Source organism: Abrus precatorius, unplaced genomic scaffold, assembly GCF_003935025.1.
Source record: "Abrus precatorius isolate BTA unplaced genomic scaffold, Abrus_2018 Scaffold7, whole genome shotgun sequence".
Classification (NCBI taxonomy): domain Eukaryota; kingdom Viridiplantae; phylum Streptophyta; class Magnoliopsida; order Fabales; family Fabaceae; genus Abrus; species Abrus precatorius.
Genome location: NW_020874417.1, coordinates 29,407,871 through 29,423,298, shown reverse-complemented (window position 1 = coordinate 29,423,298; position 15,428 = coordinate 29,407,871). Strand labels below are relative to the sequence as shown.

Here is a 15,428-nt window from a genome sequence, read left to right as displayed (position 1 = left end):
TATTTTTGATATTCAAAACTTTGTTTTTGTTACCAAAAAACACTTCTGATTTTGATTGCCTTTATTCTTGTAGTTCTTCCAAATGTTCATTCCGCAGTCTTTGATTAGTATCCAGGAATTATTACTCTCTCACTGACACTCTTTTGCGATATTTTAAATTATTTGTGATTAAATTTTAATTTTTTTTTGGAATTGATCTATGTAATCTATTTTATTTTTATCTTATTTTTTCTTTTTTTTTAATCAATTCTAAAAGACACACAACTCAAATATTCAACACAAACTTACTTGAGTTTACTTAAATTGACTTTTCTCCAGTTAGTCTGATTTGAATTTGTCCAAAAATATCTAATTAGAAGCAAGCTAACCCAAAGAATTTTAATATTTTAAACCTCAAGTGCATTTCTCCTAAACCCTAATCGGATTAATTTTAATTAACCCTTCTAGTTAAAAAGTATAAATGAGTAAGTAAATGCCTCCAAAGTTAGGAGATTTTGGTCCACATGCCCATGGAAGAACTTTGTTCACTATTGGGAGCCTTAATTGACCGAAAATGGATAATAAGTGACGTAGGGGAAATTGTTGTGCCATCACTTCAAACAACCAGAAAAGTAGAAGTCAAGAAATCTTTATTGTATAGAAGTTCATAGCCTAAACTTCATAACAAATCACTATTAGACATTTATTATATGCAATGAGACTATAATGTCTCCTTCATTTAACCAAGTAGGTTATGAATAAAGATGGAAACTGATAAGGTTTGGATTGGATATTATAATATTCATTTTTATATTTGTGTTAATAATACTTTTGATTCGTATATTTATATTTGTTAAGTATTTAAATCTTTGTATTTATTTTTTTATTTGTAATTTGTTAATTAAATACAATATTTTTTAACTTTTTGTGAAGTAGTAAAGTATAAATATTATTATATAATAAAAATTGTATTAAAATAATACATCAATTAAGATATAAAATTATAAATAAATAATGCATTTATTATAATGAAAATATAAAAATATAATTAATATTTTTCTCAATCAAATCTTATTATTATTAACTGATCAAATTCAATCCTAAACAGTAAATACTGAAGTTAACAATTTTTTATACATAATGGTGATTTTTTTCATACATTGCATACGTTTAATTAAATTAATATAAAATATTTGAATAAATAAATAAAAATATAGTATATAATTATTTTAAATTTTAAAAAGAGTAAACATCATAATTATTAATAATGAATATTTATTAAATTAAATAAAAATAAATAAAGAGATACGGTTTAAAATAAAAATAAACTATAAAAAACTAAAATATAAAATTAATAATCAATTAAAAATATGTTTAGTGCAGATATATCAAAAGAAAGAAAATTACTTACTAAAAGTGTTGGCATTTAAAGAAAAAAATTATCATTTAAGAATTTGTACTTATAAATTATTGAATAACTATTTTAAAATAATTATTATAATTATTAATAATAAATATATAATTTTAAATAATTAACGATGATGTAAAAAATAATTGAACGTGAGAAAAAAAACTCCTAAACTACTTAGATTTTAAAAAAATTATTATTTTAAAATTTATTCTCATGAATTATATATAAAAATTAACTAATATAAATAAGTGGATATAAATACTATAACACGTAAAAAAAAAAGAAGATATATAACCCACAACTATCTCTAATCATGCATGACATGTGAAATATGAAGATGTGAATTGAATTAATTTCTTGCAATATCTTTTGTATGGCTTTCCAATTCTCTTACTATTTATTTGTCCTTTTTTGTAATAATGAAGTTCTTATAAACACTTATATTTGTTTGTATTCATTGCATCTTTGCAAAGCATTCAATTCTGAGAGAAAGTTTTCATATTTCCCTTCAACACAACTATGCCTAAGCATCTCAGAAGTCTTCACTACTCACATGCCACACTCCTTTTTCCCCTTCATTCAAGGAGTTAATTAAGAAGAGAGGTTTTGTTAAAAAAAAAAATTATTTCAAATAAATAAATTTAAATTTCAAAATAAAAGATATAAAATAATATATTAACATAAATTTTATCTACTAATTTTTTTATAAATAATGCATAATTTTTTTAATTTAAAAAATGTTTACATTTACTATTTTTTGTCATAACTCCTTCCACTTTTGGCATGGAATGTATGAGCTTCTTTATATGTGTGGCCACCGCGAGAGTTTTGATCCCGTACGTTCTCACGGAGTTTGTGCTTGTTTCTTTTATCATTAAAAAATTTTATTTTTATATTCTTTGATAAAAGAATATATATTTCCAGAAAGTATTAAGTAAAGTATTTGCTCTGTTTTTCTTTAATATTTAAGATTTTGTATATGAATTAAAATATTATTAAGGATAAAGTTATAAATAAAAGATTCAATAATTTTATAAATAAAATAAAATTACTAAAGTATCAAAATATCAAAGAATGTTTTTTATTAATTATACTCTTAAATTAAAATAAAACAATGATTAATTAATAACAAGGTTATACCTCAAGAAGTAACTGTCTTGAACTCAAAATACTCAGTATTTTTAAAGACAAATATCAATGAATTCTAATATTTTCCCTTCTTTTATAATAAGTAAAGGATATGTGTCTTTTTAAAAAGCGTTGAAGCATTATGAACCATTGATAAAAATTTAATGGTAAAAAATGAAAGAGAAGTAACTCGTGATACAAGTAATATGTTTGAAAGAATATATTAGTAAATTCAATATTATGGTCATTGTGAGACCTTCGTAATCTTCAACAAGGTAAAATTTTCCGTATTCTCTATATACATGTTCCTCTGGTTCAGGTGAGTATTTTTGTTTATATTGTTACAGCTATAAACACTTTCTTATTCTCATTAACAAAACATCTTATTTTTCTTTGCTCTTTCAAAATTGGTATAAAAATGAGTGCTTTTTTAACGTTGTTTACCTTAGTTACTCGGAAGTTTTGGGGAAGACCTACATGGGGCACCATTTTGGTGTAGGATGCTCATTTAACCTCTGTATTCATCTCATTTTTTATGTGCCTAGGTGCACTACATTTTCAAAAGCTCCATGGATTGAGCAAGTGAGCAAAGTAGCAGGTTTCGACAATATAGGTACAATAGTTTACAGAAAAAAAAATACTAAAAACAAAAAAAGACAATATTTATCAATGGTAGAATAGTTTATGCACTACTACCTTTCTTCTACGAAGATGGAGCCATTTATGGTGTACAAATGCAATAAAATGTGATATGAACTAAGGTGTCAAAAATGGTAATGCATGCAAATCCATGCTTTCACATTTAACAACACCCATAGGACAGATCCGTTGTCGTGTATTGCATTCTTTTAATATTATACATAAAGATTTTCACATTGGTTATAGAATTGAATTGATATACAAGTTATCCAAATTTATGTTGAAAATGAGGTTGGGGTTTTTTACAGCAATTGGACAATAGAACCGATGTAGAAGTAATTATTACGTAAAAAAAATAATTTTCTACACCAGTTCTCTTCACATAACCAATGTAGAAAGTTTTTTTTTTTAAATATTTTATACATCATTTTTATGAGAGAACTGATGTAAAAGTAGTTATGTACAAAAAAATATTTTACATTAGTTCTTTCTAGAAAATCAACGTAGAAAGTTGCAATTTTTAAAATACATATATTTTGTATGTCTTCTCCATTTTTTCTTTTTTTTCAACCACGTTTCATCTTCTTCTTGGCTTTGTTGGAGGTCTTTTCCTTCTCTATGAGATTTTTCCAACCATATCTCAGTTTGTTTTTTGCTATACAGATTGAAACCCAGTTTTGATTGATAAGGTGGTGCATGTGATTAAGAGAAAATTGTGGAGGAAGTCATGGAGGAAAACAAGAAAAGACCACATACTGAGTTACAATGAAGAAAGACCACATTTTCATCTATAGTAATTCTATTTTCAGAAACACGTGTTTGTATAGTTAAATTTTAAGAATAATAAATTAGACTTAATTACATACAATTTTAAAATTATACAATGCATCGATATTAGAATTCTATGATTTGTGCTTTATACACTTATGTGTTGGTCTCTGCAGATTGGTTTATGCAAAAAATTTAAAAATTTTACGCATGTTTTACGTTATGCAGATTGATTTATGTAGAATCCAAAATATCAGTTTTACATTATTATCCCTCTTAGGTGCCTCACTCATAACTCCTCTGCATTTATTAAATTTTTTAACCTTTAATCTTAGCTATTTAATCTGTTTCAAGCAATGGCTCAAACTAAAATATAAATCACTTATGCAAAAGTAATATTTTTAAACTAACACACTTATTATAAAAGAATAAAGAATATCAGAATTTCCCACAAATATTACATAATATGTTCATTGTTACGTTAAAATTAACTGCAGAGTCAAAAACACAATAAATAAGTTTATGAAATTCTAATGCCAATCTAAACTTCCTGTCACTCGATTCTTCAGCTAAGTTAATTGATTGATATCATTAGCAAAAGCAACATAACCACATCGATCTTTTAGATAAGTCAAAATTGCAAGTAAAAGTTTAAAATTTTAAGACATTAAAGAACAGTGGTTGGGAAGTAGCACAAGGTTAAGGTTTTGTGGTGATTTTGGTGACAGTACAAGTTAAGGTTGACAGAGGAATCTCTGAAAGTTGGGTGTTGGAAGCTGAGGTCCTCTCTGGTGAAGTGAGTTAAGATGGAAAGCAAGTACAGAGGTAACTTGGACGGGACAAGGAGGTGTCTGGACCACTTGTGCTTGGAGAGACTACTTCTTTAAAGCATTCTGTCCCCTCAACTCCAAAAAGGAGAGCATTTTGTCTCAGGTTATCTTTATGAAACACTACAAAAATCTTTTATTTTTATCATGAGTTATCAAATTAGGGATGATCATTTTCAGTGATGTGAAAATAAATGAATGAATGTAATACTGAATTTTTTACACAATTAATATATTTTAATTAAATTTTATAACAAGAAATTGTATTGCTCATATAATTATAAATAAATTTAAAATAAAAAATACAAAAGTCTCAATCAGAGTTGACACAGTTATGTAAGATTATATTACTTTAATGTCTGAAATCAATTTATTTAATATGAAATTTTGGGTATATAAAATTCTTCTGAACCACTAAAAATCATGAATCATGAGCAAAATTTTTTAACCTTGAACTAAAAAAATCATAAATTCAAAATATCATCCACTCTATGCTGAATATGAAAGGTTATGTAAGTTCATTTTTTTATATCTATATAAATTTTTGTATCTATATATAATAATATATTTTTAATAAGTGTTTAAGTGCACATAAAAAAAATCATATATATAACAAATTTTAAAGATTATAAAGTATTACGTAATTTAATATATTGATAATATTAAATATTTTTTAATAAAAATTTATTGAATAAGTAAATTTTGTAAAATTGAAAATTAAAATATGTGATGTGAAGGAGAGAGATAGAGAGAGAAGCAATTATTTGAAATACTGCTGTCATTGTGTGCGATATTGTGGGTACACACAGTTTCGTACATCACGTTTTCTGCAAAACTTTTAACCTGCAAGTTACTTGTCCTCTTCAACTACTTCATGCTATCAGAGCCTTAGTAGTTACAGTTACCTCAAAATTCTTGTATCTTGGCTACAACTTTTCACTTCATCTAGCAAAGACCACTTATGCATAATTTGCCTTCTAAAAGCCAAAAAGAAAAAAAGAAAAAAGAAACTGAGAAAAGCATTCACTTCATTCACAGGAAAAGTTATGTATACAATTAGACGTGGATTGCTCCAAAAAGGACTTTCATACATAACTAAGACAACTTGTAAAAATCCAATAGAGATCCATTTTATGACAACTCCAGAACAAATTTCTCCAACAAACAAGACCAATTAAGATATATAATGATGAGATGAAACTTGCAGTTGTATGGTAATTAACCACAAACATGATGATGTATATATAGTTATAATATTATATAAATGATTTGAAAAAACCAAAAGCAGCAAAAATTTACAACTGCAGTGTTTCTCCTCTTGGCTTGATGACTGCTCTTAGAGATTCCTTCATGACCACAGTGAATTCCAACTTGCCAGTGAAATCCAAGTTCTTCCCTGGTGGGTATGCACTCCACTCAAATTCCTGCACCATCCTAGCCATCATGAGATGAATATGCACCGTGGCCATAGCCAACCCAGGACATATCCTTCTTCCCACCCCGAAAGGCATCATTTTGACTCCTGTGACTCCAGTTATGTCAGCTTCCTCACCCCCGGAAATGAACCTTTCAGGGTCAAATTTCTCCGGGTTGGACCAATATCTGGGGTCCTCAGCAATTGCTGGAGTGTAGACCTCAACATTTGCGTCAACGGGTATGTCATAGCCTCCCAAAGTGGTAGGCTCAGTGACAGCATGTGTGAGCACAAAGTGTGTTGGAGGGTGCTTCCTTAGAAGTTCCTTCACCACAGCATGAAGATAAGGCATTTTCTCAACGTCCTTTTCATCGACCTTCTTGTCTCCCACCGCCCTCTTAATTTCTTCAAACAACTTTGTTTGAATTTGAGGGTTAGCTATGAGCTGTGCAATGCCCCACTCAACTGCAGTTGCTGTTGTGTCTGTGCCTCCATTAAGGAACTCCGAGCATAGTGAGACCAATTCAGCGTCAGAGGGTGCTGATTTTTTCCCTTCAACTTTAAGATCAAAGAGTGTGTCAAGGTAGGAAAATGTTGTGGCTGTGTGGTCTGATCCCGGGTTTTGGATTGCTCTCCTTCTTTGCTCAATGATAGGGACTAAGAACTCAACCTGTTCCTTGCGAACGTCCAAGGCTCTCTTTCTTTGCTTTGAGAAAAATGGACTTAGAATTGGAAGATAGTCGTCAATTCTTGGATCCAATGTGATGAGAACAGTCTTCATAACCTGATCTATTCGCTCCACTGTTTCCTCATCCATCTCAAGCCCAAAACACATAGCCACAAGTATGCAAAACACAGCAAACCTTGCATCTTTGAGAACCCAAACAACCCCATTATTCTTCTCAGCTTCAACCCTGAGCCTGTTGATGAGCTTGTCCATTGCGTTGTCTCTAACACTGCGAAACTCCTTGAGCCTGGTTGAACTCAGCATGTTCTGCACCATGTTCCTCCTCAGTGACTTCCAAACTGGGCCATACAATGCTGCATTCACAGTGAACTTGTTGGCACTGAAGATGGTTCTTGTGGGATTCTCCGGAGGCCTTGTAGCATAGGTTGCCCCCTTTTGGATCATAGCCTCATGCACTAGCTTTGCATCAGTGAGGATGATCATTGTCCGTGTACCCATCTTGAGAGTGAAGATTGAGCCATATTTTAACCTCATCTCATTCACATACTCAAAGAAAGGCTTCCCAGAACGTGCAACTTGGAAGAGGTTCCCAACAATAGGCCATCCGGGGGGTCCTGGTGGAAGGTTGAGCTTTTTGGATTTAGTTTTCTGGGTAAGGAAGAAAATTAGGCCGGATACAAAGAAAGCTAAGGCAGTGAAGATGAGATGATAGTAAGAGGAAAAAGTTGTCATTTTGAGAGATATTGAAGAGAGAAGAAATGGAAGAGTTGATTAAGTGAAGTGGAGGGACACAGGGGGTATAAGAATGGAAGGGAGCGTGAAATTGTAGGTGGGTTTAATTAAAGCACTTTGAAGTGAACAGAGAAGGTAGGTGTGAGGTGTATAAGTACTTTTGGTTACTGCAACAATGGTTAGGAAATTGTGTTGAGGGTAGGTTGAGCTAGCTAGCTAGTAAGTTAAATAAAGTGTGTGTGACATAAGGCTCTGATGCTGACCGCTAGTTAATGGACTCAACCACTTTAGTTGAAGAACTTTGACATGCCATCATTTTAAGGAGGTGATGGGATATTTATGACTAAACACAAGAAAACAAATGGTGCGGCTCACAGTTATGAGATTAAAATCATTAAATGCATTACTGACCACAGTAATTGCCATGCACTCAACATGCAACCAAATTAAAATTAAGGTCAACGCCACATTCTTGCTTCGCCATCAAAAGTTACTTGGGAGTTGGGGACCATCGTCAACCTCTAACTTTTACCCAAACATCCTCTTACCAAAGATGAGGAATAAAGCTATTCAAACGTTTGATTTGTGTGTTTATATCCAATATTATATTATAATTTTATAAAATTTTTAAATAATAAATATATACTAATTTTTTATAAATTTTGTTGATTTCAACTCTTAAGATTAAAAATAAACAGTTAATAATAATAAAATTTTATTAAAAAGTGGAGTATTTATTATATTTTTATAATTTTAATATAATATTTTTCTTTATAAATTTTTTTTATTTGTGTATATTTAAACTCAGTTATTAAAATTGAAATTAATAAAATATTTTTTTATTTGATGCATACTTAATAATAATTATAAAGAAGTAGGAATATTTTAAGGAAAATATATAAACAAATGACAAAACTCTAGTTTGAAACTTTCAAACAGAAAACTAAACATGTTCTTTATCGTTTCACTTAAAAGAACTGGTATGGCAATTTTAAAACCCATTTAATTAATATCACTCTTTGCGTCTTTATTTTGTTACTTCTTACAAATATTTTTACACTTTAATAGTTTTATTTTATTTTTTCATTCTACCAAATAATGAATGATTAATATTTGTTTGATTGATGGTGATAAATAAGTAAAATAATTGATGAAAAAGCAAGTCTATATAAATTAATGTATTATTTGGTAGTTAGATTACTTATAATTTATTGTATAATTGGTATTTATAAATCAAGTTAAATTATTTGTTAATTTTATTCACTGAAATTTGAATTCAAAAATATTTTTGTTAAGCTGAAAACCTATTGATATACATGTTGTTTGATAGTGTTTTCTTGTTCTAAAAGATAATTATAGTTGTTATTTTTTTTAAAGTTAAAAACAAATTATTTTAACCAAATTTTTTATAATTTTAATAAAAGAATTAGTTTTTTTTAAAAGAAAAAGAATGCATTTTCCTCAAACTGTGAATCAAAATTACACTGTTATGCTAGATAAAGATTTCATTAAAGTGTATTTTAAGAGTGTGCTTAGAAATTAAAAGAACAAAAAAAGATAAAAAGGGAAGAAATCAACTGAAAGAGAAGGACAGGAAAATCAATGAAATTATTAAACAAAATGAATTTACGATCTTGCTTTTACTTTTAACAAATTGTAATTAACAATTAAATCATAGGGTCTTGAAAGAGAAAGAATGAAAATAGCTTGTCACCAAAGTCGAATCAAACAATTATAGTGGTAAAGTCAAACTCGCACGTATGAAGAGCACAAAAATGTTTGAATTAAAAAAATTACCATAAATATATATATTTTAAAAATATTTAACATAATTACACTTAACGTAATACATAATATAACTATTATTTGCAACAAGATGTTATGATTGTTGTGGCTAATTACTTAGAAATTACCTTAAAACTCTTGTAATGTGCCAAATTTGTCGGTGGGCACTGCATGAACCCCCTCACAATTAAAGTTGCAAAGGTCCAAACGCAGTTTTAGGCCCAAACGACAACTTCGAAACCAAGAGAAAGTGATACTGTGCGGCGCCACTGGACGACGATTACTCTTCCCTTTTTCAAGCTTCAATTTGGAACTTAAACAGAAAGGCAATTACGTAAGTGTAATTGTAAAAATGTTATCATATTTTTTATTTTATTAAATTTATAAAAAATATTAGAATACACGTTAAAGAAATGCATTTCCTTATTTATAAAAAGAATGCAATTATGACAAGTTAATTAGCGATCTAACATGAACTGAAACATTTTGTTTTTTAATTAATGAGGTCGTCATATCATGTTTTTTTAGTCCAATGCAAACGTTTTGATTTTGGTAGCATAATTGGAGTTTTTTTTCTATATGTTTTAAAAATACCAATTAAAAATACTCTTACAGTGTAATTAAAGATTATACATTTTTACAAGTAAAACTTATGTCATCTGCAGTAATATCTATAAAAAAATTGTTAAAAATTAAATTTATTAGAAGACAAATTTAAATTAAATTTTTCATAGAAAAAATAAATTTAAGTTGAACTCTTCACCATCGTAAAAAAAATAAATTAAAGTCAATCTTTTCATACAAATTCAAGTTAAACTCTTCATTATTATAAAAGAAGATAAATCTAGTTATTTGCTTAATTATTAAAAAAAGCCCCCCTCCAAAATTCTATAAAAAGATGATGTTGTGGAACGTAGAATTTTATGTTAAAATTGTTCATTACTTAAATTTTGTTGTAAGAGGTTTATGTTGAGAAAAATTCTAATAAATTTTTTTATAGTTGTTCAAGTGTGCAACTGACTATTAATAAAGCTAATTTTTTTTAATGTATTAATCTTTTTATAAAAAAAATATTTTTTTGAGTATTAATATTTTTCTTTTTAACCATATTTTAATTAGGCAATTTATTTTTCATTAAGAATAGAATGCCAGCATCATTGTTCACCATTTAACTTTAACAAAATCATCTTTTATTTTTAGTGCTGATCTTAAGTTTTCTTTTATTGAAGTGTTGGGCTTAAGTTGAGCGAGCTCTTCGTGCGGGATGGGTTGCTCATGATCCAAAGACAAATCTCAACAAAAATGAGATCAACTCACTTAACTATACATATATATATCAAAGTAATGGAGTACCCTATATACCCCTCTCAATTTTTTTTAATACATCACTCCTCTGAATACTTTATGATAAAGGAATACATATATACTTTTAATGCCTTGAAAACAGAAAAAAAAAATCAAAACATTATTTATCTATTAACAGTAGCATTTTTAAATAAATGACTACTCTTATGCATTTTAAAGACCTAATACACAATATGGGAGAGAGAGAGAGACTATACGAGCCTAATTGATAACTCGACAGAACTATAACTATACTAATTACGTTATGTTTTTACCTGAAAGATAACCAATTAGGGTTCACAAGAATGGTCACATATTTTTCCCCATAAAAGATATTTCTAATTGAGTTTCATCGAGTTAAGTGCATTGGCATAAAATTAGCTGACTTCTGCCTTTCTCTGCCAGAAGTATAAAGTTCTTCCACATGTACGCTTCTTTTCTTCATTTTCCTTTTCACCTTTCATGGCTCTTAAATAAACTTCACCAAATCTACTTTTTTTTAACTTAGATATACTTTGTTTGTATGATTATCACTTGTTAGTGACAAATAATATAATCAGGCCCTGACCACAATAATAATAAAATAAAATAAAATAATCTCTCTTTTTTGCAGTTGTAGTCAAAATGTACAGTGTTTTTACTTCACCAGACTTGTTTCATCTCTCCTTTGCTATATATATTATATATCATTAATACAAGAGTACAGAAAAAAAAATTTGATAAAATCCAATTTGAAAAACCCAACCCTTGTTTGCCAATGTATAAATAAATATTTCACAAAAAACATTGTATAAATGAACTAAGTATCCATTCTTATCAAATGTAAAACTTCAATATTTTTGCTTATTAATAACCTTTTTCATAAGGTGTGTGATTAATTAAATTAGTTATTAATTTAAAAGTTATTATAAATTAACTTTATAAATTTTATATAAAAATAAAATAAATAACTACTTCACTTTATTACTTTATTTAAACGTATAATATTTTATTTAAAATATAAAATTTTGGATAATATTCTTATAAATGTTCAAAACAAGTAAAAATTATATACACAATCATTGTAAAAAAAATATAAAATTATTTATTAGTTGGATTAGTCAACATTAGACTCTATAAAAAAATTATTAAATGATATAATTATTTAAGTTTAACTCCTAATTTCATTTGTATGAATTTTATAAAAAAAATTGATTCATGATAAAATGTTATTTATAAGAACCACATAATATTTTGCTCCTGGACCACATCTTTCTTGTTCAGGGATACGTCTTCATAATTATCATGTTTATTTCATTTTCGTGCTGCCTTATTTACATCTGAAGTTATTAATTTCCTAGCTGCACAGATAAATTAATAGTCATTTCCTGCAAGGAAAAAAAATGGCAGAGAGAGAGAGCAGGAAAGATGAAAAGCTTTAAAAGAAAAAAATAATGAAACACAAAGACATGAATATTTATGAAAAGGTGAACATTTAAATGAGAACACCTTAATTTAATTGCTGTTTTGTGCTATGGGGTGTATTTTTTAAACGTATATGTTTAAAAAAATATTATACAATATCATTTATAGTTTTCATTTTTAACAATTTATTAAACAGCAAAACTGTATATGAAATGATAATCCAAATGCAAATGGTCAATTTTCCTGTAACCAATTATTTTATTTCTTTTTCTTTCTCTCTCCCATCTTTAATTTTCTTTTCTCCTCTTCTTAGAAGTCTAAAATCCTTCTCCAGATAAACGATGAGCTTTATCAAAAACTTAAAACTGCAATTTAAACCAGCTGCCGCACGAATACACAGGATATTATTGTACTATTTTACAAACTGAAACAGTTAAACATATATCGATAATTAATAAACAAAACATCAGAATTTGCGAAGCTCATAATTAATAACTGAACTCTAGCATTTGATGCATGGACATAACTAAAATGAAACAACAATTAAATGTCAATGCTTACACTGAAGCACGAGTCCTCATACGTTATATTAAGATATATATAGTCAAACACTTGGCCTAGACCTATATACCTTGTGATATTCAAATGAGCCAAACTTGCTACTTCCTAGTTATTGATAACCCTTTTCACGCCCTAGCTGGTTTCTCCCACAAGTTTCCTTTTCACGCTAGCTCAGAACTCTAAAGTAAGTGTCATATACACTTAACCTCTCTGATGCCTGCGTTAAAATTACTTGAATGTGTCAAAGATCATCATCATCCGTCAGCTTAAGTCCCAAACACCAAGGCCTTGTTTTGGCACTATCATACTCCACTGTCCTTCTAAGAGACATGCTGATCTCATCCCATATTTGCTTGCACTCACTTGCACTCCTATCAAACCCCAAACAAGCCAGTTTTGCTGCTATTTCTTCCCAAAGGCCATTTTCTAAGTACCCATTTTCTCTGAGTCGTTGTTCAAAACCAGTCCTTAGCTGTATCAGATTTGAAATCTCCATTTCGGTCCATCGACTACTTCTATGATCAACACCCTCACTGGGATATTCATTGGCATCAATAGTTCCCTGGCTCTTGTTCTTATTTGGTGGTTCTTCTTCAACCATAGCTTCATACAATGGCAATGTTTCAAGCTCTATCCCAATATGTTTCCTCACAACCTCAATCAATGCAGCATCCCTTGCTTCAACCCATGCTTTTTCTTTAGCCCACAGTTCATGCACTTGTTGGTCAAATCTCATTGACTCTTTTCTCTTCCTTTCTTCCTCTTTAGATGCCATCTCTTGCTCTCTTTGCTCCACAACCCTCAACATTCTCTCCATCCAAGCATCTTGAGTCTTTATGATCTTCCTCATGTGGGAATCCACTATCTCCTCCACTTTAGCCCTCCAGCTTTTTCTTACCCTCCTATGACCACTTTGTTTCTGGTCTAAGTCTAACCCTTTCTGCTTCTCCCTTGATTGCTTCATCATGTAAGCAACAGCTGAAAGATCCTCATCATTGTTTTCAGATGAGGATGTTTCAAATTCGGATGAGTTTGAGATGCTGAGGCTCTCTGAGCACTTTATGTTATTATTAGAGACGTCACCGTTGTGATCTTGGTTAATTGTCAAGCTTGGTATTTGAATGTTAGCAGTGTTTCCACCAGCTCGGTGAGTTTTATCTGGAGTCGAGGCATCATTATTATTTGCTTCTCCACATATTGCTTCAAGTTGCCTGAAGAATCTGTAGTGCTTCCCATCTTGTCTACTAGCTTTTCCTTCCTTGGTCTTCTTGTAATACTTGTACAAATTCTCAAATTTCTCTTTGCATTTCTTTCCGCTTCTTTGGTACCCAAATTCCTCAGCCATTATCCTAAACACGTAGATCACACAGCTATATATTTTAATGCTTATGTATAAAACGTGAAGGATGAGAAGATTAATTGGCACATCGATCACAACCCCCCCCCCCCCCCCACATTATTTCCTCTTTCTTTTTTGTTTCGACCCTCTTGTTTTTGGATTAAATTTGGGGTAAAACCGTAAAAGAATAGGACAATAATATCTCCTCATAGTTGAAACCTTGGGGAGTTAAAAATCGTAATAACTAATGAAACATAACCACGAGTCTTTTTTTTTTTAATCATGCATGTGATGGAATTAATGCTCGTATAATTATATATAAATCCAAGGTTTCTTCATTAACCATTCATATTTAATGCCAGAGGATTAAAATAATGAAAACATTCTCTCTTGGTAAAAGTTGTCAGAAACATCAATTATCTCTGAGTTTGAATTAACAAAATAAATTCCAATTCATAGCCCTAGCTAGCTCAGCAAAACATCTAGGTTAATAGGACTGCAAAACAAAGGCAGGCTTTCTGGGAGAGAACTCCTTGCACCCATAATGATTTACTCACAGAAAAACCAGCGCAAAGTATTCACATTGAGTCAGTGAAATTTCTTGGACAAAACTAGAAATAGATAATAAAAAGCACATGGATCTCCCAGTTATCTGCAAGTAATGGCCTGTCATTTTCAAGCACAAAGAGAGAATTAGACCCCCCCCCCCCCTTCCCACCCACCCACCCACCCACACACAAAAAATCAAAATCAAAATCAGCAAGACAAAAAGAAAGACAGGAAGAACAACAACCATATATGTTTCTTTCTTCATTCCTCACTATAGTCACCACCATAACATTTTCCCTACTCATTCACTGGGGAAACAAACACAAAAGCAAAGGTGGGTTTTTTAAGTTTACTACATCAATATATGTGTTAAGAGTATTTTATATATATAAATACCTAGAAATTTCATTCCACAAGGGTGCTTTCTGATTGTTCTCTCTGAACTTGGAATCAAGACGAGATCTGATCTCAAGAAGTGAAAGGGTCTCTTGTCTGGGCCACCTATTGTTCCCGGAATCAAACCCAAGCCACCCTTTCTCTGCACTCTCTATGCTGCAGAATGGAGTAGTAGTAGCATGATCGGAGACAGTGGCAGCAGCAACAGCAGTAGTAGAAGTCGTGGCGTTTACATTAGAAGAGGAATAGTCATGGTGTGTGAAGTGAGTGAAGGAGCGAGGGTAGAAAGCGTTGGCATCCATGATCGGGTCATAGGTATTGGGCGGAGTAGTAGAAGCAGCAACAGCACTTAGAGCATGGTGGACACACAGTGGTTCAAGTAGATGTGTGTTGGTGGTGCTCAAATGGGTTCTCGCTGATATAAGTCGCCGGAGATCCTCCTGTAACCCATATGGGTCACCCAT

The 15,428-nt window shown here is 30.3% G+C and overlaps 2 protein-coding genes across 2 annotated transcripts; both read right to left on the bottom strand.

Annotated features, from left to right (window-relative positions):
* Window positions 1-5,525: 5,525 nt before the first annotated feature.
* Window positions 5,526-7,761, bottom strand: LOC113872464 (cytochrome P450 77A3). The gene has a single exon (XM_027510038.1). The coding sequence runs from the start codon at window positions 7,584-7,586 to the stop codon at window positions 6,048-6,050; it is 1,539 nt and encodes a 512-aa protein (XP_027365839.1). The 5' UTR covers window positions 7,587-7,761; the 3' UTR covers window positions 5,526-6,047.
* A 5,160-nt stretch (window positions 7,762-12,921) lies between these two features.
* Window positions 12,922-15,428, bottom strand: LOC113871748 (trihelix transcription factor PTL-like). The gene is made up of 2 exons (XM_027508849.1): window positions 14,965-15,428; window positions 12,922-14,029 (listed from the first exon to the last, which is right to left on the bottom strand). The coding sequence occupies exons 1-2, from the start codon at window positions 15,426-15,428 to the stop codon at window positions 12,922-12,924; spliced, it is 1,572 nt and encodes a 523-aa protein (XP_027364650.1).